Source organism: Calidris pugnax, unplaced genomic scaffold (genome assembly GCF_001431845.1).
Source record: "Calidris pugnax isolate Ruff unplaced genomic scaffold, ASM143184v1 scaffold54, whole genome shotgun sequence".
Classification (NCBI taxonomy): domain Eukaryota; kingdom Metazoa; phylum Chordata; class Aves; order Charadriiformes; family Scolopacidae; genus Calidris; species Calidris pugnax.
In genome coordinates this window covers 8,452,200-8,477,535 of record NW_015090864.1, presented here as the reverse complement: position 1 = coordinate 8,477,535, position 25,336 = coordinate 8,452,200, and the positions used below count along the sequence as shown (strand labels likewise).

Genomic DNA, 25,336 nt, shown 5'->3' with positions numbered 1-25,336 from the left:
GCCCAGGTTGCTCTTGGGGCGCACTGATAGGTATTGGCCAACACAGCTGTATGCTTTTTCCTGGTATAAGCTGCAGCTGTATTTCCTGCACAGCAGTTGGGAAGAATATTGTGCTATATAAATAGAAGCTGTTGATCTTTCTGTGCACAAAATGCAGCTTTAAGTGCGCATACATGAATGACAACTATGAAGAGTAGTTGTATCATGTGCATTAGGGAAAAAAAAGAGTATCTTGTGCATTTTGAGCATATTCTTTCTTGGCATGGAAGTGTAGCTCTACCACTTGCAACAGAAGATGATGCTTTACTGATCCAAGGCATGAATTTCAGTGCCAAAGTTTTAAAGATCATCCACACAGACAAATTAATGTCAGCTGATCTTTAGTAACCATCAGTAGGATAAGTACAATGGAATGTGAGTTAGTTCAGACCTTTATTGCGTGTTTTTAACACAAGATTCTTCAGTGCCAGCCCCTTAGATACAGATAGTTACGAGCTGTAGTGTATGCAGTTTATCTCTAGCTCTGTTCTCACAGGAGTTGAGAGCTCTCTGGTACAGGTCCAAAAGTATGACTTGGATCATGCTTGGATGACGGATCCAAAAGTATGACTCTATGGAAGAGCTGGATACAAGATACCGAAGAATGTAGTGCAGTGCATCTCCAGAAGCAGCTTCTCTTGGCATGTCTAGTCTGTAACCTAAGCAGAAGCATAAAGCACTTCCTTTTTCAAATGAAGATTAAGAACTCCAGGGGAAGACAGGTTTCTTTTGCTTGTCCTACCAGTCCGTGCAAGGAGATGTGAATGAGTTATATGCTCAAGGTTTGAAGACTTCTTGATGTGCCACCTGTTAAAAGGGAGTCCCTAGGTGTAACATAGAATCCATGCACTTTATTTTCAGTTATTGAGTGGTGTGGAGGGGGAAACCCAAAAAAAGACAGTTAAAAATTATTAAGAATTGTTTTGCTTGACTGTTTTGCTACAGCCATATAAAATTCTCAGTCTCCTCTTAGTTTCCTTTATGTTTTGATGCAGCTGGTCAAACAGGGACTGAGTGTATTTGCCCCATAGTGTGAGAATATAACAGAGTTCAGTTTAAAGTAGCTTCCTAGGAGCAATCTAACTATGGCAACAGATCCACAACTATTTTGCCCCTCTGTAAAGTTGGAATGAATTTAAGGAAATAAAATTTAACATAAGAAGGTTTTGTGGTGGTTTTTTTTGTTGGTTTGTTTTTTTTGAAGTTGACACTGTCAGGAAATAGCATAAATCCTTCTTCATCACAGCTGTGTACATTCTCTTCACTGTCTCCTCAAGTCAAACCTGGAAGAACTGTGTTTTCTGAAGCCACATGACTATTGGTAGAATATTTCTTTTGCACGTGCCAAGGGCTATATCCAGGAAATGCATTGGAAGGTGTTTCTTAAACTAGACTCACTGGCCTTAGTAGAAGATCTGAAGTAAGAAACTGGCTGTAGTGTAGGGCTATATCCAGGAAATGCATTGGAAGGTATTTCTTAAACTAGACTCAATGGCCTTAGTAGAAGATCTGAAGTGAGTAAGAAACTGGCTGTAGTGAATGTGACAATAGTGTTGTGTTTGGGGAAAAAAAGCTACTATTCAGTTTCCTTGGGTATCTGTATTAAGAGCAATCTTGCTCAGCTTAGATGAAAATGAAATAAAACATTCTGTTAGCACAAACCCAATTCTTTAGGAGACATAGTCTGTACAAAAGGTATTAAGAGCAATCTTGCTCAGCTTAGATGAAAATGAAATAAAACATTCTGTTGTTAGCACAAATCCAATTCTTTAGGAGACGTAGTCTGTACAAAGCAAGGTTAGAACATGGTGCAGTAAGGACTTGATTACCCCCAAATAATAGATAAAGTATGAACTTAAGGTGTGGCTCTTAAAAGAGAATAAAAAAAGACATGGTTATGAGCTTGAACCCTAAAAACAAGTTTCTACTGTAATTTGAGAGCTGCTCTGCTGGAAGCGATTGTGGAGGACAGCATGGATGGATTCAGTGATCAGAGAATAATGCTAAGTTACTAGCGTGATTCTTAAGTAAATATCTTGAAGTATATTCAGTACAGAAAGGAAGGCTTAGTGCTGTCACATATAGCCATAAGGTCTTACCTGGAGTTCTGCATACAAGCCCAGTCATAATTGAGAAACATGAACTGAAGCTAGAACAAGTACAAACAAGTTGTATTTTATTTTTTTTTCCAGTACAAAACAAAGCCTGAAACAAAGAGCAGTATGAGGCGTAAGAACCTAGGGCTACAGAGTGACAGGACAGTGGAGTGTATTCTTCAGCTGTTATGGACAACACATTCCTTTTCCCCAACTTAACTGAGTTCCACTCTAAAAATAGTTAGGATGCTGGCTATTGCTACTCCCTTTCAAAAGCTATTCAGAAAGCAGGGGTAGAAACACTTCAGGATCACAAGTTTCGCTAAGTAGAAATTGAGACTGAATTAATATTTCTGAGTTGGCTTATTGACTTGTTTTGGTCAGTGTGAAGGACTTCTAATTTACAAATTCTCTTTTGTTAAGCTCCTAAAGCTTTCATTGATTAGAATTTACTTATTTCTTTTTTGATCACATTAAAATTATGTGGATTTTCAGTAATAAACTACTTTATAAAATATTTACAGAACTGTTCTCAGTTCTGACAGAGGTAGAGGGATAATTATACCAAGATATATAGTTACACCTTATTGCTGAGTTGCAAAGTAGCTGTCATCTAAAACTAGAAGTAAAACATTTGACAGTTCGCATTGCTGGACAGCTTTCATCTGCCCTCATAAGGCACCCCTCAGATAACTGAGGTATTTTAAGTACAGACCCACATTTTCATTGTAACCTTGCTATCACAGATAGAATAGAGGTCACCTATTTTATTTGAAGATACAAACAAGGCTGCAGTAATTTTGGTTCTTGTCTTAAATAAAATTAAACCAAAAATGGGCTTAACTATGTCTTTATTTTACACAGGGGCAGCGTTATTTGGGTCTGACAGATTTTTTTTTTAAAAGAATATTACTGACCTCTGTATGTGATACCTAATTTTCAAAAGTGGATGCCTAAAATTAGATGTCTCTGTCTGTAGCCTTGGTCTAGTTTTCAGAGGAACTGGAAACTTAGAGAAGGACTCTTTCAGCACTGGCACAGCGTTTTCTGATACTGATAGGACAAGCTGTGTCAGAGTACTCTGAAAACCCAAGGCTATTCTGAGGTTCTTCTTTTTTTCTAGATTCAAAAATATACTAGCATATTTTTTTAACTTAATCTTAGTAAAATTCTTTATTAATATAATTATTTACTTGAAAAATTCTTCATCGAGATCCTTTCCTCTTTGAAGCGTCCTCTGGAAAGTTGGAGCAGTGAATGCTATTCAGGTTAAATATTTGAATTCAGAGATCTAATTATGAATGATTTCCAGCATCTGTATTTCTGATGTCCCTGCCTGTGCAGAGAACGAGCTCAGCTGCCACTTTCAGACCCGTGTCACCGTACTGGGGTACATCCATGGGGCAGTTGCAGGCACCCAAATGTCATGCTTAGATGCTTGGTTATGCTTTGGTGTTTTATCTAAAATGTCTGACTGCAGAGAGAGAAATAACTCTCCCGGTTTATTTTTATTGGTATTTCTTAAAGTCTGTCTTTCCTGATTGACACGTTTTCCCCCTGCGACTCTGCTGATTTGGATGTAATACGCTTATTTAGATGTAAATTTTTAAGAGCTGTCATCACTACCTTTGCTTTCACTTTTTCCTTTCACTTAGGGTAGCTTTTTTGCTCCTGATTTTTTTTTTAAAGACTGTGACTTCTTAAAAGCAACAAATCTTTAAATGATCAACTAAAGAAATACTTCATCTGTGCTTCTGAAGTAATTTTGCAATCTCAGGTCACAAAGGAGATTAAAGCTCAGATTGAAATAGAACACATTTAACAAAACCACACAACATTTAGCAAGAACACAGAAGCAAAAACCTTATACAGGTAATAGGGCAAACTCACTTTAATAATAAAAACTGCTGCAACAGTTTTGCCTGATTCAGTTGGTTAACTGTGGTGTGCTAAGGCTTATTAGGTGGGGGCTAGTATCGTGCACAAGCAAAAGAATCTTAATGATTTGGGCCAGTTCAAGTAGCTTCTCAGCCCGTGGTGTGTGGATAACCTGGCTCCTGGCAGCTGAACAGGCAGAAGAGGCTGTTGTCACACAGCGCTGGTCACTGTGACTGCTCAGGTGCTAGTGATGGCTAATGGCCATGGCATCATGGAATGGCATGCTGCTTCCTTGTTCGTTTCTGACTCATGTTTTTAATAGGTATTAACAGAGAAGATTAAGGAAGCGGTGTTGAGCCACTGATGCCTCATTCAGGAGCAAATATTTTCTTCTTTGATTTTGTTTCTCACAAAGGCTTGGAGGGTTAAAGCTGCCTTGCTGCTTGATTCTTTTCCTCCAAGATTGCCAACGTGTTTGTAGGTGTTCTGGTCATCTTGCCTTATTGTATTGAAATTCTAGTGTCAAATCTTAGAAACAGCTTGATGGAGGTCGCGCTGGGCTCAAGGTACATCTGACCTAAATAAGCTGCCTACCTTATGAGGAGGGAATTTGTGCCCTTGGCTTCTGAGCATAAAGGAAATGTCATGTTGTCTCATGCTTGGACATCCACTGTAGGCAGATGAGACTCTCTGTGTGTATTGTTGCCTGCAATTTATTTGATTCAAGACACGATGGAAACAGTAAACAGAACTCCCTTCTTTCCATATACGTTTTAGCTTACTCCAAAATAGATCTTGAAGAGCACATTGCGTAAAATACAATTACCCTTAGGTTACACGTGAAGGGGATACGCAGTGTGGTAACTTCTACAATTCAAGTGCATTCAAACTTCAGAAAACACCCCAGACCACCCCACCCTTCCTCAAGCAAAAAATTGCACTGTAAATAATTCTTAAAGTTTCTTAATTTTAGAGTAAAACTTGCTGGCCATATAATTGATCCAATACCTGTTATTCTAGTTAAACTGTTCTTATTGGTTTAACTTTCTATTAATATGATATAAAACATAACTGTTGACGTTTACATGGAATTTTGTTGATCTGAATTAAATTTTAAATTGTTGATGCTGGATTTTCTGTTTATTCTTATTATAATTCAGCCATTTCTTCACAACCTAATACATGCAATTTTTTTTTCCAGATTTGTTTTCTCCTATTTGCTGTTCTCTACATAGTTTCCTACTTCATAATCACAAGATACAAAAGGAAAGCAGGTAAGCATAGACTTTTTTAATATATTAAATAGATATATTTTGGTTTTCAACTGAGTGGGTGAAAGGAAAGCAGAAGAACTAGATCTCTCTGACCAAAAGTGTTTCTCAGGCTGCTGGTCTGTGGTGGCCTGGACTGATCTGATCTTATATGCTGCTGTCTTGTCCTTTATCTCTTCCCTTTGTCCCTGAGCCATGAGTTTCCATCACTTCCCTGGTGCCTGTTTGCTACTTCTCAGACCCTTCAGGGTGCCTTCTAATATCTCTGACCGAGGGAGGGAGTGCACTGGAGCATCTCAGGGAAAGGGTCAGTGAGTGCCATAGAGGGCTCTCTGCAATTGAGTGAGGCTGGGTGGCTGTTACAGAGGTGGGGTGGATGGCCACAATCAGGTGATCTTTTGTGGCTCTGAGGCAGCCTGAAATTTCTCTGTTTTGAGAGTGAAGAAAGGAGAGAATTTCAAATAGATGCTTCTGCCTCCCTTGCCTTTAGATCTTGTTCTTCTTTAATGTCAGTTTTTCCAGAATAAGTATTTTCAGGCTGTGTTCTAGCACCAAAATCACGTTCTGAGGTTTAGCTGGTAAAGTGAAAGGGTTGCCAGTAATACAAAAGGGAAGTAGTGGATTTCTTATAAACATCCTGGCTTTGTTCATGTACAGTTATTTCAGTGTTCTTAACTTGTTCTTTATGACCTCACCACTCAAGTCTTATTCCTTTAGATAATTCTGTATTTTTTTTCCTTTAGAAATACTGTCTTTCTGAAAATTGTCTGTAGGAACCCCTGTCATTTTCTTCTAGAGACAAATAGCATAAAAATCTGTATAAAATGACAGAATCTTTGACCCTTGACAGCTTATCTGGGGCCTTGGTGCTTGGTAATAGTCGGTCATGCTGGAGAAGCATTCTTATGCGTGATGATCTTGGCACTTTGAACTTTAATGGAAACTGTTTATTGAACTGTAGTGACCTGTGTTATGATGGAGCTGCTTGAATAGATGGATTCATGTTTAAAAAAAGTGAACTTTTCAGGAAATGTAATACCTTTAAAAAAAAGTGCACTTCTTTAAACATAAAAAATAAACAAGTAAGACAGATACTATCTTCTGATCCTGATAAGTATTTTGGATGCTACAAAGCAGCTGCCATTTGGAGATAGGGAAGAACAGGGATGGAGAGCTGGTTTGGCAAACACTATTGGATGTAAAGACACTTTTATTACCTTTTTGGCAGTTGATCTCATCAGCTAGTGAGAGGGACTACTCTGCAGCTGTCCTGACTTTATGAAAGCTTTGTGAGTGTTTAGTTAGAGGCAAACTTTGTAGCCTACTCTAGGATCTTCCTGATGGGACATGTTTGAAGAGTTAACGCTTGGAATTCTTTCAGGAAAAATTGTTTGCTGTCCTACAACAAGCTTTTTAGCCAAAATGTTTCATAAGGGACCTTGACTTGGTCTCTGTCAAAACCATGAGATTCCCATCAAAAAACCAGAAACAATAACCCAATGTACTTTCACAGAAGAATTTCACCATAGCATGCTGTTAGTGGCTACATGCTCATTTCAAGTGTGTGTATGACTCTTAAGAACTTGAAAGACCTGGCTGTATTTATTCTTAGAATTCAAAATAAATTTGAGTTACCTCTCATGAGAAACTGGGGAGACTTAAAGCTGACTCTAAAATTACTTCAAATGTAGAAATGCATACATTTGTGTACAAATGTGTATAGAGAAGCATATAAAGAATAAATGAAGGCTATATTAGAGTTTGACCTCTGATTTAACTGTTGATAATATTTCAAAAAGTTGAAATATTAATTGAGGAATAAATGAACAAAAATGACCTAAAATGTGGGATACCAGAAGGGAAGCCATGGTATCTTTAATCCAAAACAAGAACTAACAGCAACTCTTCTTTCCCCCTCCCTCAAATCCCCAGGAGTCGGGAAGAGGGATGAGTAAGGGGAAGGAACTGTGTGGTCATCATGACTGTTCTGGGTATGCCTTCTTGTTTTAAAAATTACATTAATACTGAAAGTGAAACATCTATTCAGGGATTTATAGCAGTGGACCCTGAGACTTTCCTGTAGCTTGCCTGCTCTCCATGGTTGCAGAGATGCCCAAAGGGGCAGTTCCTAACAGCAGCCGTAGTAGTAGTAGTTTGAAAGCTTGTTTGCCGTAGGGTCCCCTGGAAGATGTTTCCAAGAATTTTTGATCTGCATGTTTAAGTGAAATAACTCCATAGTTATATTGATTGAGAAGAGTTTAAGATTAGCAAAAAAAACCCATTATTTTTTGGTAGGAATGTTTTTAAAATATAGATGCTAATACAATTAAATTTAGAATTACTAAAACAATGTAACTTAAAATTATTCCTATGTATATACATTTTGGCCTGAAAAAAGATGACTTAAGTATTGAATATAACCTGCTGTAATTTAAATTTCAGATGAGCAAGAGGATGAAGATGCCATCGTTAACAGAATATCGTATGTATAGCTCTTTTTTGCAGAACTCTCTTTTCCTGAATATATTGTTATGGTAGGAATTTTGTATGCTTCCAAATAAATAACAGTCCAATTTAAATGTGATAGTAAAACAGATTGCTAGAGGGCAGAGGGAAAAAGATTTGATCAAATAGTATCTTGTAATATGGAAGAGGCAAGATAGTTTGATCCAGGGCTTTTTTCACCTGTGGCTTTCCTGGTAAGCACACAGAATATTGCATGAGGACCTGATGCCAGAGGTGGGATTCAGTGCAAGACCTGCACCTATATTTAGGTCTCTAAGATGTAGGTGGTTTAAGTTCGAGCTGCAGTTGATGGAAGCCCTGTGAAGGGAGGCAATGGATCCTGGAAAAAAGTTAGCTCACCCCAAAGTAGACATCTGTATTAGATCATCTTAAAAAAAGCTTAAAAAAGAATAACAACTGGAAGACGAGTACTTGCCAGACCTGCTGGTCTGCCAGCAGCTCTTTCTCCTCTTCCTTTGTAAAGCTAGATATTAATCTCTGCTACTTAAATATGTCTGAAGATTTACAGACCATCTGTGAGCTGTTGCTGCCCTCTCGGTTACATGATTTGCTAAACTATGTGGACTTGCTGCTTGCAAGTATTACAGTGTTGTTAGTTCTTCCATGGTGGTAGTGTCATCCTCTTGGAAGGAGAGCTCACTGAGTGTTTTATTGATTTGTCTTGTACCCTGGGAAAGAGCCGAGTACATTGCAAGCTGTTCACTTTTAGTTGTGCATTTGTGGCAAGCTTGAAAGATGTACAAGGGTGATGTAAATCTTAGACGCGCTTCTCCCAGTATTGTCTGATACCAATACTTTTTGTGAATTTGAAATACTTACTTGCCACAAGGTCTACTTCAGATCTAGAGAAAAGTACTTCTAAATGCTATGAAGCTCTTCCTTCTCAAGTTGGGGACAATCTCTCCTGTGCCACTACAGTGAGGGCTCCTCTAGATTGAATGATTTTTCATAGCAGCTGTGGTTTTAGCCTGGTTCTGAATTTTTTGACATTCAAAGGGTAAAATTAGTACAATTTGTCTTTTTAACTGTTATCCCCCCTGCATCTATTTTCTAGTTTAGTTTTAAAATGCAACAAATATAAATTATAAATACTGTGTTATTCATGCAAAAACAGTGTAAGACAAGATTAGCACTTCCATCAGAGTAATAGCTTTTCGTTAAGTGTTGTTTTAAATATAAAATGCTGCTTGTTCATTTAACCTGAGCTGTCTTGTTCCTTAAGTGTGCATGTTATTTTCCAAAATGCAGTAACTGTCAAACATACACGGATTGATATTTCTTTGCATAGTATAATTGTCAGGACTTGGGTTGGGGGAGAAAAGAAAGCCAAACTGCTGTAGCACCTCGAAAGGCTGTAGTGTGTTAAGTTTCACAATTCTGGCTTAGAGTACTTAAACATCCTTAAATGAAAAGCAAAAATACCTCAGAAACCACCAATAAAAACATATAAGAATTTTTTTTTTTAATAAAACTAGTCAACCATACTTTCTTCTGTAAGGTAAGTATTGTGAGAGTGAAAAATGGATTTGTAGACTACTAAGGAAAAGTAAGATATTACTTATTGATATTCCTGTTGTAGGGATGATCTATTGAAGTTTATCTTTTTTCGTCGTGGAATTTTGAGAATTATTTCTAATTTTATTCTAGCATTGGATTAGTTCTGTAAAAATGTTTTTTGTTGGTCTTATTTTTTTGAAGAACACAATGCCACAAGATGGCATTTCATGTATTGTATTTGGGATCTAAAAAGAGTAAGCTTAAGTATTTTGTATAATTCTGATAATTCCTCTGTATTGACTTTATAGCTATCGGAAAACCCCAAGCTATGAAATAATATTAGATAACTACTTTGCGAAAGAAAAGCGATTTTTTGTTGTTGTTGTTGTTTGGTATTAAAATACTTGCTTATGGTATAATTGTACTTACTTTTTAGACATTAAAAAGCTGCTATGCTTTTAAAAATTTTAGTAAGAATATAGAAATGGATTTTTTTTATTCTGAGTGGGTATGTGGGAAATGAAAACTAAAATAGGAGGCTTATGAAAAGATATTCCATGAGTTCCAGTTTAACCTGTGTATGACATTGGAATTCAATGTGTGCAAGTCCAAAGAGAAGAGTTGTAGTAGTTGTTAAAAGCTAATTATATTTGCTGGATTCTGTAAACTTCTTGGTATTTGAAATGACCTTTTTGGAGGTTAAATATTAGAAGTCACAGTTTCTCCTTCCCCTTTACAGTGTAAGAATATGTTGCCTTCAGACACTGATTAATAGGTAGGCTAACTACTTTTTTCCCCATGTTCAGAGCATGTTGGTGGTAACAGTGGTACATTTCTTTAAATTTCAGGCTGTTCTTGAGCACCTTCACTCTAGCAGTTTCAGCTGGTGCAGTCCTGCTTCTACCTTTCTCAATAATCAGCAATGAGATCCTGCTTTCTTTTCCGCAAAACTACTATATTCAGTGGTTAAATGGCTCACTAATTCATGGTTAGTACTCGGCATAATATAATTAAAATGGATGTCTTCATTATACGTGAACAGATATGTTTTTATTTTCAACCTAATAACTCCATTTCATTTAAGAATCTAATTGAATTTAGTTGTTAATATGTTACTGGCTAGATTGTTTGCTGCTGTGTGATATAGCACAAAAGTATGTCTTAACTGTTCTGTTGGGTTTTCTTTTTTAAAGAATTATGCAGTCTTGATGGAATTAAACCAAATTCACTGCTTTGATTATTAACGTAGAGTAAGAACTACTAGAAGCTAACCTGAATACATACTGTTGAAACATCTTCCTCATGTATTAATGCGAGATTTATAACCCTATCTCTTTATGATAATGCGTATAAATTTATTCTCAAAATAAAAACTTGTTTTAAGAAACTTGCTGGCTATGAGCAGTTGGGATTAGGTAAGTCCAGCTGTTAGTGATTTATTTGTAAACAAGGAAAATTACATAATGTAATTGTATTGAGTATGGTAAAAAGACAAAAGAAAAACTATTTCAAGGAAAACAAGATGCAAGGAAAGAATATTACTTGTTCTTGTAGCCTTGATGTCTGGCAGAGTGAGTTTTGCATGTTTTCCAGTATTGGTTAACATGCTTACTGCTATGAAGTATAGTGGATGCTAATATTTGAAAATAATTTTGACACTTCTATGTGTCTAAGGGAAAAAACTGGTGTAAACAGGACATTCTTTAGTAGCTTTGGCTGGAGAAACGAGCTAGTTCTTTCATGATGTGAGACAATTTATGTAATCTGGAACAAATAATTTACAAGTTAACAGTGCTGTCCTTTTTCTGCTCTAGTGAAGAGATAGTAATTGGGCTTTGGAGGATTTTTCACTGAAAAATGTGTGCTTTTTGCCAAATGTCCAATAATACTCCAAGACAGCGAACTATGAATTGCCAGATCCCTAACTTGCAAGGGTGGTTTGTTGGTTTTCTTTTTTGTAAGATTAAAGAAGTTTACAACAAATTAAATGGGAATAGGTGAAGACAGGAAATAATGCGTATTGTCTGTCATCTCTGTGAAACTAGTTAAGTATTTTTTGTGTTATCTGGACAGTAAAAGAATTTGTTTTTTCTAACCCATGAATGAGGAGAAGCTGGTGGTCAATGGTCACCCTGACTGTGGTGACAGTAGTTTAAGATTTGAGAAAAGTGAGGAAGCAAAATAGTAGAATAAAGCCATTAGATTTTTGAGGGAATAGGCTTTGTCCTCTTTAGGAAGTGTGTATGTGGGACCTTACTGGAGAGTGCCCTGAAGGCAAAAGAAACCAGGAGAGATGCTTACTTTCAAGGATAACCTTCAAGTCAAGCACCATAATGTGCACCTCGGTGTGCAAGAAAATGAACAGGTGTAATAGGAGGTTGACTTGGCTTAATGGGGAACTCCTGAGCTCACAACCAAAAAGAAGTAGGGATGAACTGCCCAGGATGGGTATAGAAATATCACCTGGGTTAATATCCTGGTGTGACATCAGGAAATCCAGGGCACAGCTGGATTTGCAATTGATGAGGTGTTTGTCTAGAGACAGCTCCTGCTCAGGAGTGTGCAGTGGGAGGCAAGAAGGAATGTTTGCAGGATGTAAAGTGACAAGGGGAAGTTTGCTAATTTTGTATGTCTCCTACTTGGAAGAAAAAAACCCAGGTAATTCTCATTTTTCACGCAGATTTGGCTGCTCAGACATATTTATATTCTTCCAGACATGGGAAAAAAAAAAGGAAAATAACCCTTCCTTCTGTGTCTGAATTGATTTTAGAGAAACTACAATAAAATATTTCCGAGAGTGAAAATTATATAATGACCAATTCAGATATTTTTCATTCTGTCAGAATTGCTACAGTACTTTAGAGAAATTGGGTTAGCTGGAAATCTGCTGGAAAAAGTAGCCATCGCACAAGAGCGCCTTTGAATTTTCCAGTGATGGTCATATTTTGATTTTAAGGTGATAATCTTTTGAAAGTACCATTTTATGGATGCACAGTATAGTTTATATTTTTGTAAGTCCAGTAGTTATTGCTAGCAAGGAAGTCAAGTTTGACAGCGTATTGTGAAGCTTATGCTGGGGTGAGATGTGACTGAACTAAACCAAGATATACCACGTTTGGTGTGAGGATTTCGGAAAAATCAGTAGACTTTGGATCTGACCACGGGCTGTTTTTCTGCAACTTGCCAAAAATCCTTGTACTTTATTTCAAAACATTCCCTTGGGTTAGGGCTCCCTCTTGTGGTGTTCACTAGGTTCGCAAAATAGCCTTGCACTGCTTTTAAAAAACGAATATTCCTTGTAGTGGCAATATTTTTTTGAAGTTAGTTATGAAATACCTGTGCAAGTTTTGAACGCTGATAGTGCTGCCAGAAGCACTCAAGTTCAGAAAATGTTTGTATCTCTGCAATGCTGCACAGCCTTCACCTGTGGTTTGCTTACCGCTTTGCAAATGTTATCAAATGGGAGAATTTGTATTGCTTTAAAACACTTCAATTTTGCTAGATGTATCAATTACAGATACAGTCTGAGGTACTTCAATTTAACTTTAAGGGTTTTTACACTGTAGACTGTTGCATTAGTTGTGCCATATAGAAAAATAGAAAATATACACCGCCAATTTATGGAACCAGGCAGAAAGCCCATACCTGGCTCCAGTATAAGCATTCTGACCTAATATGTGTTCAACTAAACCCAGAAATACTTGTGACAACTGCTTGTTCACTTTTGCTGTTGTTGGACACAACCACCAGGTGGGGGTAAAATGTAATGAAACAGCCATGAATAAGAAAGTTGAAAAATTACCGAGTATATCATCTGTTTGCCAAAGACTGAGAGATGTTTAATTTTTATTTTTTATTAACTTGTTTTATGGGGGATAGTCTTAGGTCTCTAAAAATGAAAAAAATAAAATTAAACTATTCTGATAGACTACTTAAAACTTTTATATTATGTTGATATTTGCAAGTCTCTCCCATGCAATTTTATGATTCAGTCAATGTAGTAGGATATAATTATTTTTGAGTCTATTTTAATTTGATTTCTGAATTATCAAATTAGGATAAGAAATACTGTAGGGGCAGAAGAGGGCTGTATATGCTCTTTACTTTGAGGAAAGTGTATATGTATGTCAGCAGCACTACAGCACTGGCCTTACCTCTCAGAACTTTACATGCATGTTGTAGCTCTGTAATTTAATATTCTGTAAATATGGTTCCTATCAGCTGCTAATGTATTAATTTCTGGATTTTCACTTAAAAATCACCCTGGATGTGTACTACTCTCTCTTCCCTTAAAATGTTCTGTGCATATTATGTAGCTTCTAAGTACTGTGTTACATTGTGGACACGGAATAGATGTGTTTGACATTGTAGACAGGCAATAGAGCTGCTGAAATTAGGACAACCAGTTGTTCAGCTTTGCATTAGGTAACTGAATGCACTATTTTTCTGCAGTTAGAGAAAATGGGTGAAATAAGACCCCCAGCCCCATCTAATAGTGTTTCTACTCCAACACTGGTGTCTTAATTTTCGGGGGGGGGTGGGGGGGATGGGTGGTGGTGGTGGAAGACCAAAAATATGCAGAGTGCTTAAGTTAATGTATCCCTAGTAAGGGCTGTTAATGACATTCTTGCTGATGTTGCTATGCCTGAATGTTTCTTGAATGGTAACAGGAGCTTCCTGGCTAAACAAATTCAAAAGGAAAAATCCCCCTCTTTGTTAAAGGGAGTTTAGCCACCTTTAGGCAGTCTGTTTACTTTAGCAATTGAGTATTATATTTCATACATATTTTGTAATTTTCCTGTTTTGTTTTCTGTAGCTTATTTGGCTAACTTTGGTTCCTGGTATCCTGGTGCTATCAACTGCAGAAATAGATTTGTCCCCCTCTGCTTCCTTCTTCCCCTCATGTTTTTATTTCTCCTTGAAATTTAAATAATTTCATTTAGGGAAAGAAGAAGTGTATATGGTGAAATCGTTGTGGTTTTTTTTAAGGGGTGTAGGTGAAGATAACTGCTAACTATTTTATACTTGGAACTAAATATGGGAATTTCTCTCAATAATGAATTCCCCAGACATGCAGTAAATGTCTCTGTCCATTTTGGAAAGAACAGGGAATGAACATTTCAAAGAAGGAAATGAACAAGCCTGTATATGAGAATAAAGAAATTAACAAAGCTGTTAGCTCAAATTTTCTTATTATGGGGGATGTTCTTTTTTGTATTTCAGGTGATATGATATAGTCCTGCAGAATTGTAGAAATGTGTGTTTTGGGGAGGGTGGGGACTAAGCCTGTTTTCCTCAACTACAAGATGAAAAGTATGTTTTCAGGGTGCAGAACATGTGATGCTAGTTAAACCTGCCAGCTACTAAGTTGCAGGTAAGCTTTTATAGTGAAGAAACACTGCATCCTGCACAACTTTTGATAGGATGGTGATGAATTCATGCTTAGGCACCAGAAACGCTGTTCAGAAAGTGTTCAACTTAGAAAATTGTAATGGAGCAGAGACCCTTAATGGAAATCACAGGATCAGTTTTCACTTCAGATTGCTTTCTAAACCTTTTCCCTTCCTGCAGATATCACATGTGTCTTACAGATGTCCTAGTTTTAGTCAGTTGTTGATTTTTCACCTAGATCACAGAATGGTTGAGGTTGGAAGGGACCTCTGGAAATCGTCTAGTTTTCGCCCCCTGGTCAAAGCAGGGTCAGTTAGAGACAGCTGCTCAAGGCAGTGCCCATTCGGGTCTGAATCTGTGGAAGGATGGAGATTACAAAAGCTCTATGGGCAACCTGTTGCAGTGTTTGACTATGATCACAGTGGAAAAAGTTTGGGTTGGTTTGTTTTTGTTGTGGTTTTCTTCTCCTTCCCCCCACTTATGTTTAAGTAGACTTTCTGATTTTTCAATTTGTGCTTCTCCATTCACTGGATACCGCTGTGAAGAGTCTGACTATTTTCCTTTCCCCCTTATACATCAGATATTTATGTACATTTGATAAAATCTCTAAGTCCTCTCTTTTCAAGGGTAAACAATTGCAGCTTTCATGGCCTCTCCTTGTATGACAGGTGCTCTGATCTGTTTATCTTCGTGGTTCTTTGGACTCGCTCCAGCATGGCCTTGTCTGTCTAGTACAGAGGAGCCCACAGCTGGACACAGTGCTCCAGATGTGTGCCACCAGCACTGAGTAGAGAGGAAGGACCACCTCCCTCAGCTGCTGGCAACACTTCTTCTAATGCAGCCCAGGATGCTCTTGGCCACCTTTGCAGCGACACGTTGCCTGCTCAGGTTCAACATAGTGTCTGACAGAACCTCGAAGGCCTTTTCTGCAAAGCTACTTTTGGGACAATTGGTCCCCAGTGTGCTGTGTGACCATTTGTCCAGCCTGTTTGAGGTTCACCTGAGTGGAAGGCCGCTGCTGCTCCTCATCTTGTATCTCCAGCAAACTTGCTGAGGATGCCTGCTCTCCCATCATCCAGGTCATTAATGAAGATGTTAATCCCAATATTGACCCCCTGGAGTATGCCACTGGTGACTGGCTTCCAACCTGACTTTGTACCACTGGTCACAACCCTTTGAACCCAGATGCTCAGCCAATTTCCAGTCTATCTCAGAGTCTACTTCCCTAGCCCATACTTCATTAGACGATGAGGAGCTTAATGAGAGATGATGTTGAAAGCCTTACTGAAGTTGAGATAGAGGTCCATTGCTCTCTTCTTTCACACCGAGCCAGTCATCTCATTGTGGAAGGCTGCTGTTGCTGTCACTGTGACACCTTTGTCTAATTTGGAGGTGATAATGGCATTTGTGTGCTGCTCATGTTAAAATCCATGGTTTGGCAAAGTTTCTTTTGAGGGAAAAATATGGGAAGAAGTGGTTACTCAGAACTGAATTTTGTGCTGGTAGTAGTAAAATACTTTTTGTCCTGAGAACTTTAGAAATGGTTATCTAAAGAGCCTTCAGTGGGGCATTGTGGAAGCATCCACCTGAGTTTGCAGTCTGTCTCCCCAGATTCCAGACATTTGCTTCTGTTTAAGTTGATATCCAATTTTTGTTTGAAGATCATTATGCAGAAAAGTAGGTATTTTTAAACAATGGCTTGTAAAAAATTATGTAGCCATAAAAGTCTGGCTTCTGTTAGCACTTGTATGTATACTATGCTGTTATATGTAAGGGAATAAAATGTAATATCTAAATTTTAAAGCTGCAGAACCTATAATGTAAACTTTTTCTTGTTTATTGCAGGTTTATGGAATCTTGCTTCTCTTTTTTCGAATTTATGTTTGTTTGTGTTGATGCCCTTTGCTTTTTTCTTCCTGGAATCGGAAGGATTTGCTGGTTTAAAAAAGGTAGGAAAATATTATTAAATACAGAGTAATAAACATTATGTATTCCATTTTCAGCCCTCGTTTCTGATGAAACAAACTACAAATTTGGGAGGATTTGGTGCTGGAATGCATATGCTTATGTGAATGTATGTAAATGGATGTGTGCTCTTGCACAGGCAGGTGAAGTAAGTATACGGCGTGTGGCTGCCAGTAAGCTTAAGGGGGGGAAAAAGAGTCCTTGAAAAGCCATGTGTACTGAGATCAAGCATACGACTAAACTTTTATTATTATTATTATTATTTTGTATAATTGTTTTAATCAAGATTATTTTTTTAAAATGATTATGTTGGGGTGCTAAAAGGAGAGAAGGTTCAATAAATGCACCAGAAATAAAGTAACAAGGGAAAGAAGTACGGGCTTCTTAGTAATGGAAGGGTGATTAAATAACAGATGACCCAGAGAAAATAAGCTTGATTTGTGAATTTTAAAGATAGCAGACATCCCAAAAAAGGTTCAAGTGTGGTCAGTATTAATAATATGTTAAGAAAACTGTCTTAAATGGGTAGAGAATAACTAAACATATTCAACTTGGTTGAATGTGTTCAAGATGAGAGGGCCGAGTATTTCAGAGAAGTGTGAAATCTGGCAAAGCAATTTCTGAACAATAAGATGATAACAATTATATTAATATACGAACTAAAGAAATATAATGAAAAATTACTATAATGGGAGGCACAGCAAAATGAGTTTCAAATCGTAAATATCAAAAAATTAAGCTGCGATGACTGTCTGGGGACCAATTGTAGCACATTTTCATTAATCTTTATCATCCAAATGATTACACTTTTGTTTTTAATGATACTACACTTGAGGGAATTCTGTGCCCTTTGGATGACAATTATTGGAAAGTAAAGGATCTTGAAAAGTTGCCTGAAATCAGGAAAATGAAATGCGTTACAGATGGATGCAAAAGACTTTAAGTCATTGGTGGATCACACGTAATGTAAATCAATGAAGGGATGATGGTGGTGGAAAGGAAAACATAATTCCTGGTTCCATTGAGAATTGGCATGGAGGCGATGAAGTTGGCATTTTTGTTCTTGATGGAATTGGGGAAAACTCAACTGGAGCACTGCATTCAATTTGGGGTTTTAGGGTTCCTACAGACACTGAGAGAAAACAGCAGACGGCAAAAAAAAAAAGCCAAAAAACTTAAAAAGTACAGCAGGAAGGAAACTTTTAATTCAGAAAGAATAATGTGAAGAAACAGATTTTATTCTTTAGCTGAAGCTACTGGGAGATTACATAGGCTGAGCAATGTAGCTGTGTCAGTAGGGACCTGCAGGACCTGACCAAGATGTTGTGTAAATACTTGTTTGGTGTAGCCTGTTCTGAGCTCCTTGATGCTACTGCAAGTGTTCCTTTGTATTGATCCAACTGTGGATGTATCCAAGTAAACTTCAGTTACAAGTTTGAATGAGAGTTCAACTTCAAAGGAGCTTGGTGGTGGGCTGCTGCGTTTAACTCTGCTTATCCAACTTGGCTGGAAAACACTCGTCTCTCCTCATCTTCCTTCAGGTATTTATAGGGCCAAGACAACTTCTAGCAACTCATTTTGTCTTTTCAGGTGGAGGCCTTTTGACTCTTAAGTATCTAGCCACAGCTGGTGTATATCTCTTCCTCTAAAAAAGAAAGAAGTTAATTGATTTTTCATAGGTTTGTGTATCCTGCAGTCCAACTGAGACCAAGGATTCTCTGCATTAGTGTACCATGTGTGGTACTGCTGGCCTGTCCCCTGGACTTAGAGGTTTCTGTTGGCTCCAAGAGATGTGCCGTGTATCCCACAGTCCTTAAACTTGCACTCTACATAAAACTTTTAAGTTTTAATACCAGCTATCAATAAATCCCATTCAGGATAAATTGAATTACATGTTTCCACTTGGAAGCTTTTGTAATTCCAGATGAGATACAACATCTGTCTGCAGGTGTTAGGAAAAAGACAGTTCTTGGTGCTTTAGTTTTACTTCTTCATGGGGGTAGATGAGATCAGATTTTAGTATCAAACCCCACCTATTGGGGGAGGAACAATCCCAGTTTTTGGGATGTTTTATTGCTTTGACTTCTGGATGTTTTTGGTACAGCCAGAAGCCAAATGTGACTCCTAGTACAGGTACTCAAGGCTTTTGTCCAGTGTCTGTTCTACCTGGCTGCTCTATTTAAATTTATCCAAAATAGATGCAGACAGATACTGAATTATTTTACCAGCTTTGAGTGAGCCCTAAAGCTATTGGTGACGATGTAGGAATTGTCATCCATTTTTATATGAAGGTACCATGTCTTTGGTTACTTTTCTTACAAATTAAGTGCCATGGGTCACTTCTGGACTAAGTTGATAGTTTTGTTCAGATTCTGATGCACATAAATGATTCTACTTAGAATAATATGTATATTTTTAAGAGTTACATCACATAATAGGGTGATAGGAATTGGGGAAATTTATGGTTAATTGAACTCAGGATTATGTGTAAGCTTTTCTGTTCTAGAAACTTACTTTCTTCATTTTTCACTTTCCTTAAGTTTTTGGCACGTTGCTTATCTCTTCTCAGAGAAGATTTTGAGACTATGATTACTTCGTAGGATTCTTTTATTCGAACGAATTATTTTGGTTTGGTTATACTTGATAGTGTTTTTGGTAGTATTACAAGTATTTTTTAAGAAGTGCTCTCTTTTGTCATTCATCACATCAGACTAGTGGGCCAGAGATAAAACACCATTCAAATACTATTACTGTTAACTGGCAAAATCAGATTTTAGTGATCTTAATTTGAAATAACATTCCATATATTTGGCAAAACTTGAAGCATTTAAGAGAAGAGTGATCTACAGTAAATGTGAAGATGTTCAATAAGGAGGTTTGGCACAGGATGTGTAATCTTTAACGTTCCATTGCGAGTTGCATACAAGGAGTAGGGAACACAGTTGATTCTAGATATGTACCTCAGCTCAAAATTTGGATAAATAGACTGTTCCAGTGGAAGCGTTTATGCAGACTGCCTTGAATTTGTTATAGAGCTACTTTCATTTTAATGAATAAATAGGTTACTTGATTTAGGTGTGCACAGTCAAGATGTCTATTTGAAGGTGTTCATGTAAAAGTTACTTGTTGGATTTTAATAGAAGTTCTGAAAATGAGTGTTTAAGAGGTTCAGATCTGAAATTGAATGGATTTTTTTCATTTTTAATGGATTTCTTTTTTCATTTTAAATTGCGACAGTAATGTTAGTCATTATCACACATGGGCCTAACCCCCAAAGTTTTTAGCCATCTGTTTGAGTGTTTATAATGGATTATGCTGTAAAAGTTGATCTTATGTATTCACTGTGATGGGAACTTTTTGCAAGTGATGATATTCCATATAGCTCATAGGTTACTATGACAAAATTTGTGTAACTTCTCTTTCCATGTTCTTGTAAGGAAGCATTGCCTCCTTAACTGCTTCATGGTTCAGAATGGGTTTGATTAACCATCTTCCAATTTACTATGGCTTTTTTTTTCTTGGTTGCTAGTATACTTTCTAAAGGGCACATGGCCCCTCTTATAGACTCTTTTTGATTCCCCAGGGCAACAGTTTAAAACAACCAAGGACTTGAATATTGTGCAGAGGAGAGAAACAAGGAAATTAGACGCTCACCATGGACGGATGCAGTGTAGTACTGAAAATCAAACTGATTCTCTGCCTTGTTTTTAATTAAAACCACTATGTTAATTCAAATAGGGTATTTTGGGCCTAAGGGGGCTGACCATGCCCTTTTAAAGAGCTTAAGTGCTCTTCCTTGCTACAGTTTATTTCCATTTATTGGCAGCTGCAGTCTTCTGTTATCAGGAAAACAATTATAAAAGTAATAGTGAAGGTATATAATATATGTATATCTTTGTATATATACGTGTACATGCCACGTGTGTATTTATGCACACATGTATTTTCATGCTCATCTGTGAACTAAGTTTTTTGAGACTGTTGAAGTAGTTAGAGCCCGTTGTGATGTATGTTATACTTGGCTGGTGCTATTAACTGAGCTATTGGAATGCCTGCAGTAACTTTAATCTCCTGCATTGATATTAAAAACGTTTTCATATCTATCCTCTTTTCTTCCTTTGTAGAGTCTGTACATAAAGTTTTATTTCTTGTTTAGATACTTTTCCAGTTCTTCGTCACTGGCCTTCTCAAATTGTGTAGTACAGTTATGAAACAAAGGTGTCAGCCATGTTTCTTAATGTCAGAATTAACCTCATTCTTTATCCTTCTCTCCAAAAAAGGAAAATTGTGGTGTTTGCAGTTGAGCATCTGTAGTTCACAGCACTGATGTTTCCGTGTGCGATAACTGACTGCACAGAAAATTACATGTGTGCTGCTGTGTGGAGGCAGGCATTTTTTGAGGAGATAATTGCTATATCTTTTTTTTGACCTTTAAAATATGCTTTCTCTTGATGTAACTTCAACTGAAATTTGTATTTGTTTGAAGTTGACAAAGATAAAGACGTTTAGGAGTAATTTCCTTGTAAGAAAATACAAATAGTGCAATTTACTGCCGTGAGAAACTGGAAGAACTGGGTATTGCATAATCACGAGGGTAGAGTTTTAAAAAGGCTTTATGAAGTATTTTACCTTAATACTGATCTTTGAACTTGAAGTCATGGCATAAAGTTTAACATGAGCGACAGCAACATCCTGACCAATTATCCAAATTATCCAGACATCCCAAAATGTTCAGAACACAACACACAGAGTCTGTGGATTAAGAGGTTAACTCCTGGAACATCAAAAGAAGTGCATGATAATAAAAACAAATAGTACAAAAATTTGAGGTAACTTCCTTGCTTAATTAATTAGGTAGACCAGGTGGAAGCGAAGAGGCCAGAGCTGGTGCTCAGAATGTCTATAAAGCTGAGCAACATGACAGCACAATGGAGGAGGAACAAAGATTTTTTTAATATACTTCTATCCTGTGTCACAGTTTGAAATTGTCCTGGTTTATGTCCCTTTTGGCAAACTTACATAAAAGTGACCCTGTACTGTATTTTATGACCAGATGACTTTTTTTTCCCAGTGGCTAATTTGTATCAGACCCCCATCTTAAAGAGACACAGAAATGAGTAGGAAGTCCAAGCCGGTTTGTCTCAATGAGCTTTCATTGCATGCTTTCATTATTTTTGCTCGTTTTTGCCACTGATCATCCATAAATTGTTGGAAATGAGTGATTAAGGAAGTGCTGCTTAGTGTTAGTGGCACATGCACATTCTTGGTATGTTTTTTGTGGGTGAGAGGAAATCGCGTACTGCACAAACAAAAAGGAAAACTCCTGCTGGGAACCTTTCAAGGAAATTTAACTTGCATAATGTTTTGATCTTGGTGTTTATTACAGAAAATAAGAGTAATATTTCACCAGCTATTGTTATGTGTCAGCTAGTCTCTCCATCTGCTTGCCTTCCCTTGTTATCTCTTCCCGAATTCTCAATTGAGTTTATTTTAATAAAAACACTACTTAAAAATGTAGCAGTTTTTCCATACGCTTAAGGCAGGTGAGATGGGCCAGTGTTCAGAGCAGTTTATTGCGTGGTGCTTGCTACTGTATGGAGATTTGACTCTCAGGGCTGCAGATTCCTGCCTGGGTTAGCAGTTGCAACTTTGCCCGTGCAAGTAAAACGTGGTCTGGAGGTTCCCTTCCCGAGAGAGAAATACAGTGGTTTCTGCTGCTAAAGGCAGATTTCTGCCCTTCCCCTCCTTCATTGGAGCGTGGCTTTTAACATATGTTATGTAAACATAAATTCTTTTTTGGGGAGGCAGGGAAACATGAAAGTTCTGCAAAAATACAGTTACTAGCATATTTTGAAACTGCTTTTTTTTTTTTCCCTGTAAAGGTAAACTGTTGTGAACTTGCTGAGCAGCCACAGCGTGTAGGTCTTCCGTCTCCTCAGTATTTGACTTGATTTGATACACTCTATTTACCAATAGCAATGACTTTTTCCTAGTCCTGTTACTATGTAATAAGATCGAAAAAAGCTTAAGTTTCTAATGTGTTGTTCCAGTGCATTGTATTTGCAAACTGTAGGTAACTAAACAGTAATAAGCGTAAGTAAAAAGTAAACCTGCTGCTTTTTGGTGGGTATGGAAATTCTCATTTCTGTATTTTTCCATGTAGAAAAGCCATAGTCCCCAGTTCTGCTGTGTGTACCAGTAGAATTCTGGTACAACTGTATATATAGAGCACTGTAAAATACATTTTTGGTAGGGGCTGAAGCCAGTGTAGTAAGTATATTCAAAGTTAGTTTTGAAGAACCTTTAGAAACATTTATGATAATCTCAAGCAATATCCCATGGAGTGCAATTATTCCTATAATGCAAAATGCTGAGGAAAGTGGATTGGAAATCCTTTCCAATATGAGATTGACTGGTTTTAACTAGAGATAATTTTCTAAATTTTCTTGATTTTTCTGAAAAAGTGATTTGGAGAGTGCAAGAATCTTGAACCTTGTTTGGAAACAGTATTTGAGTTGGTGTTTTCTGCTTGTGTGTATGTCTGACTGCTGTACCCACGGGCCACCGCATGTAATGGCTCACCAAGTAGTCTTGAGGTACCCTGTTAACAGTGGATGTTTATTTGGCATTTAAGCTCATTTATTTGTCTATAAAATCATTCAGCATGAACTGAGACTTTAGTGCTCTGATCTCCATGAAATGTTTACTAGTATGTAACTGAATTATTGTACATTATATTACAACCCATTTACTCATTCCATTAGTAATACCAGAGACAAAAGTTGTTTAATCAGTCACATCAAAAGCAGCTGTTTGGTTTTGTATTTTTGACATAAGCTAACATCTTATGTTCGGATATGAAATACAGTTCTTTAAACTGGAGTAATTTAAAATGACACCACTTAAAATTTATTAGATTTTTTTGTTGTTGTTTAGAAGCAGATTCTGATTATTCTGGGATTCGGATTTGGCAAGTAGCTTGATCAGGGTTTTTCCTCCTCCCTATTAAAATAAAAGCCTGCTTAACTGTTAGTTATACAAATCCATAACATAACTTGCAAGACATAAGGTGGATGGTTAAGGACTATATTTAGTAAATTTAGGTAAATCTTGCATTAAGAATGGTGCATATGCTTCCTGCTTCTGCTGATGTTTCAGAAATGGCATGTACACAGCTAAAAGTAGAGGACAGGCACATCTAATATTAAATTTGAGAAGAGCTTTATATATGTAAAAAATTGGTAGGAAGTGGAAGATGAGAAGGTTTAGCGTACTTGTAGCACGTCACATTGACAAGTGTCTACACTAAACTCTGAAAACATGTTAAAATTATAGCTTTACTCTATCAGGTCCTTTATTTGCAGTTCTCCAGAAGGGAAAAAAAAAATAATACATTTTACCTTGCAGGTATGTTTCAGCAAATTAGTCCAAGAAGAGTTATGTGAGTGTATGGCCTGCTTTTGAGAAGCTGTGATTGGAATTTATAACTATACTGTAGATTAGTATGAGATCAAAATACTTTTGTCTATAAAAGTATGGCAGGGGTGCTGTTTTTCTGTCCTTTCACAACGATGGTTAAGACAAAGTTAAGCTAAAGACAGTAAGAACATGAAAGTTGGATCAAGAAGAGTTTGGGAATGTTGGATGTATTAATCGGTGGCAAGGAGAGGGAAACTTGTGACTGTTGAGGAATAATGGCTTAATGTGAACTTGTTTTTGTAGAGATATAAAACATTTTATAAGGTTTTATAAGCAGTCTTGCTTAAGTCTGTTGGGGACATAATCTGTGTTCTTTATTTTACCATAAGGAGATCTGTGGTTTGTTGAATACGTGTAACAGTTCTGTATCTGGGGAGAGCTGAGGGGAAAATAAGTGGATGTTGGTTGTTGCACACATTGGATCAAGATGTGATGAGATGTGATCTGTGCTCCGTTTCATTGAAGTTGTTAAATGTCAGTTGGTTGTTCCATAAATTAGAATGTACTTCTTTTAAAGAGGCCTCAGTGTAAGCTACAAAAACATAAGCTAACGGGAGATAAGCTAATGATAGAGTTTGCTCGGCGCAGCTTTTCTGCACTGCCTGCCTCTGTGACTTCATTAGCTGAGCAGTTCAGCCTTTCTGCAGTAGTTCATGGGGTTGAGATTATAATGACTTTTTTTGACCAACTCTTTAATGTAGATAGAAAAGCAAAATGTGTCAGTCTGTGTTCTTGCAACATTTTCATGTATTTGAGCCATGGAAATGAGCAGAGTAAGATGAAACAAGGATTGTTAGTAATATTGGGGTAAAAATACCGTGCAAAGAAAAATCCCAAACACCCTTAGTGTTACTTCAAAATACAGTTCTCTGACCACTACTTTTCTAGCGTACTGTGAGAAACTGTACTAGGTAACTGATGCATTATGAAGTAGGTAGTCACCTCTAAAACTAATTAGTTTCAGAAGCTAGCACTGGAGCATTAGTTATTCCACCTCATCTGAGCCAGGAACGAAGTGCGTTGCTGAACTTTTCTGCTTTCCCCACTCCTACATCGTTCTGAACTTGTATGTTCCTGATGAATTTAGCATGTCTATGTTGTGTGGAATTTCCATAGTTCTTTGTTAAAAGCTTTAACGTGTAGCTGGAAACCTACAAATGGAAAAGATGTGAATATTTGTCTCTTAGTGAATAA

At 37.2% G+C, this 25,336-nt stretch overlaps 1 protein-coding gene across 2 annotated transcripts in view; it reads left to right on the top strand.

Moving 5' to 3' along the window:
* Window positions 1-25,336, top strand: part of LMBR1 (limb development membrane protein 1) — a 71,078-nt gene that overhangs the window by 10,669 nt on the left and 35,073 nt on the right. The window contains exons 2-5 of one of the 2 annotated variants that reach the window (XM_014945012.1): window positions 5,215-5,287; window positions 7,727-7,766; window positions 10,156-10,295; window positions 16,544-16,647. In XM_014945012.1, the coding sequence (XP_014800498.1) occupies window positions 5,215-5,287; window positions 7,727-7,766; window positions 10,156-10,295; window positions 16,544-16,647 (357 nt within the window). Of the gene's footprint in view, window positions 1-5,214; window positions 5,288-7,726; window positions 7,767-10,155; window positions 10,296-16,543; window positions 16,648-25,336 lie in introns of those variants that run through there. The other variant, XM_014945013.1, reaches the window with a different exon arrangement.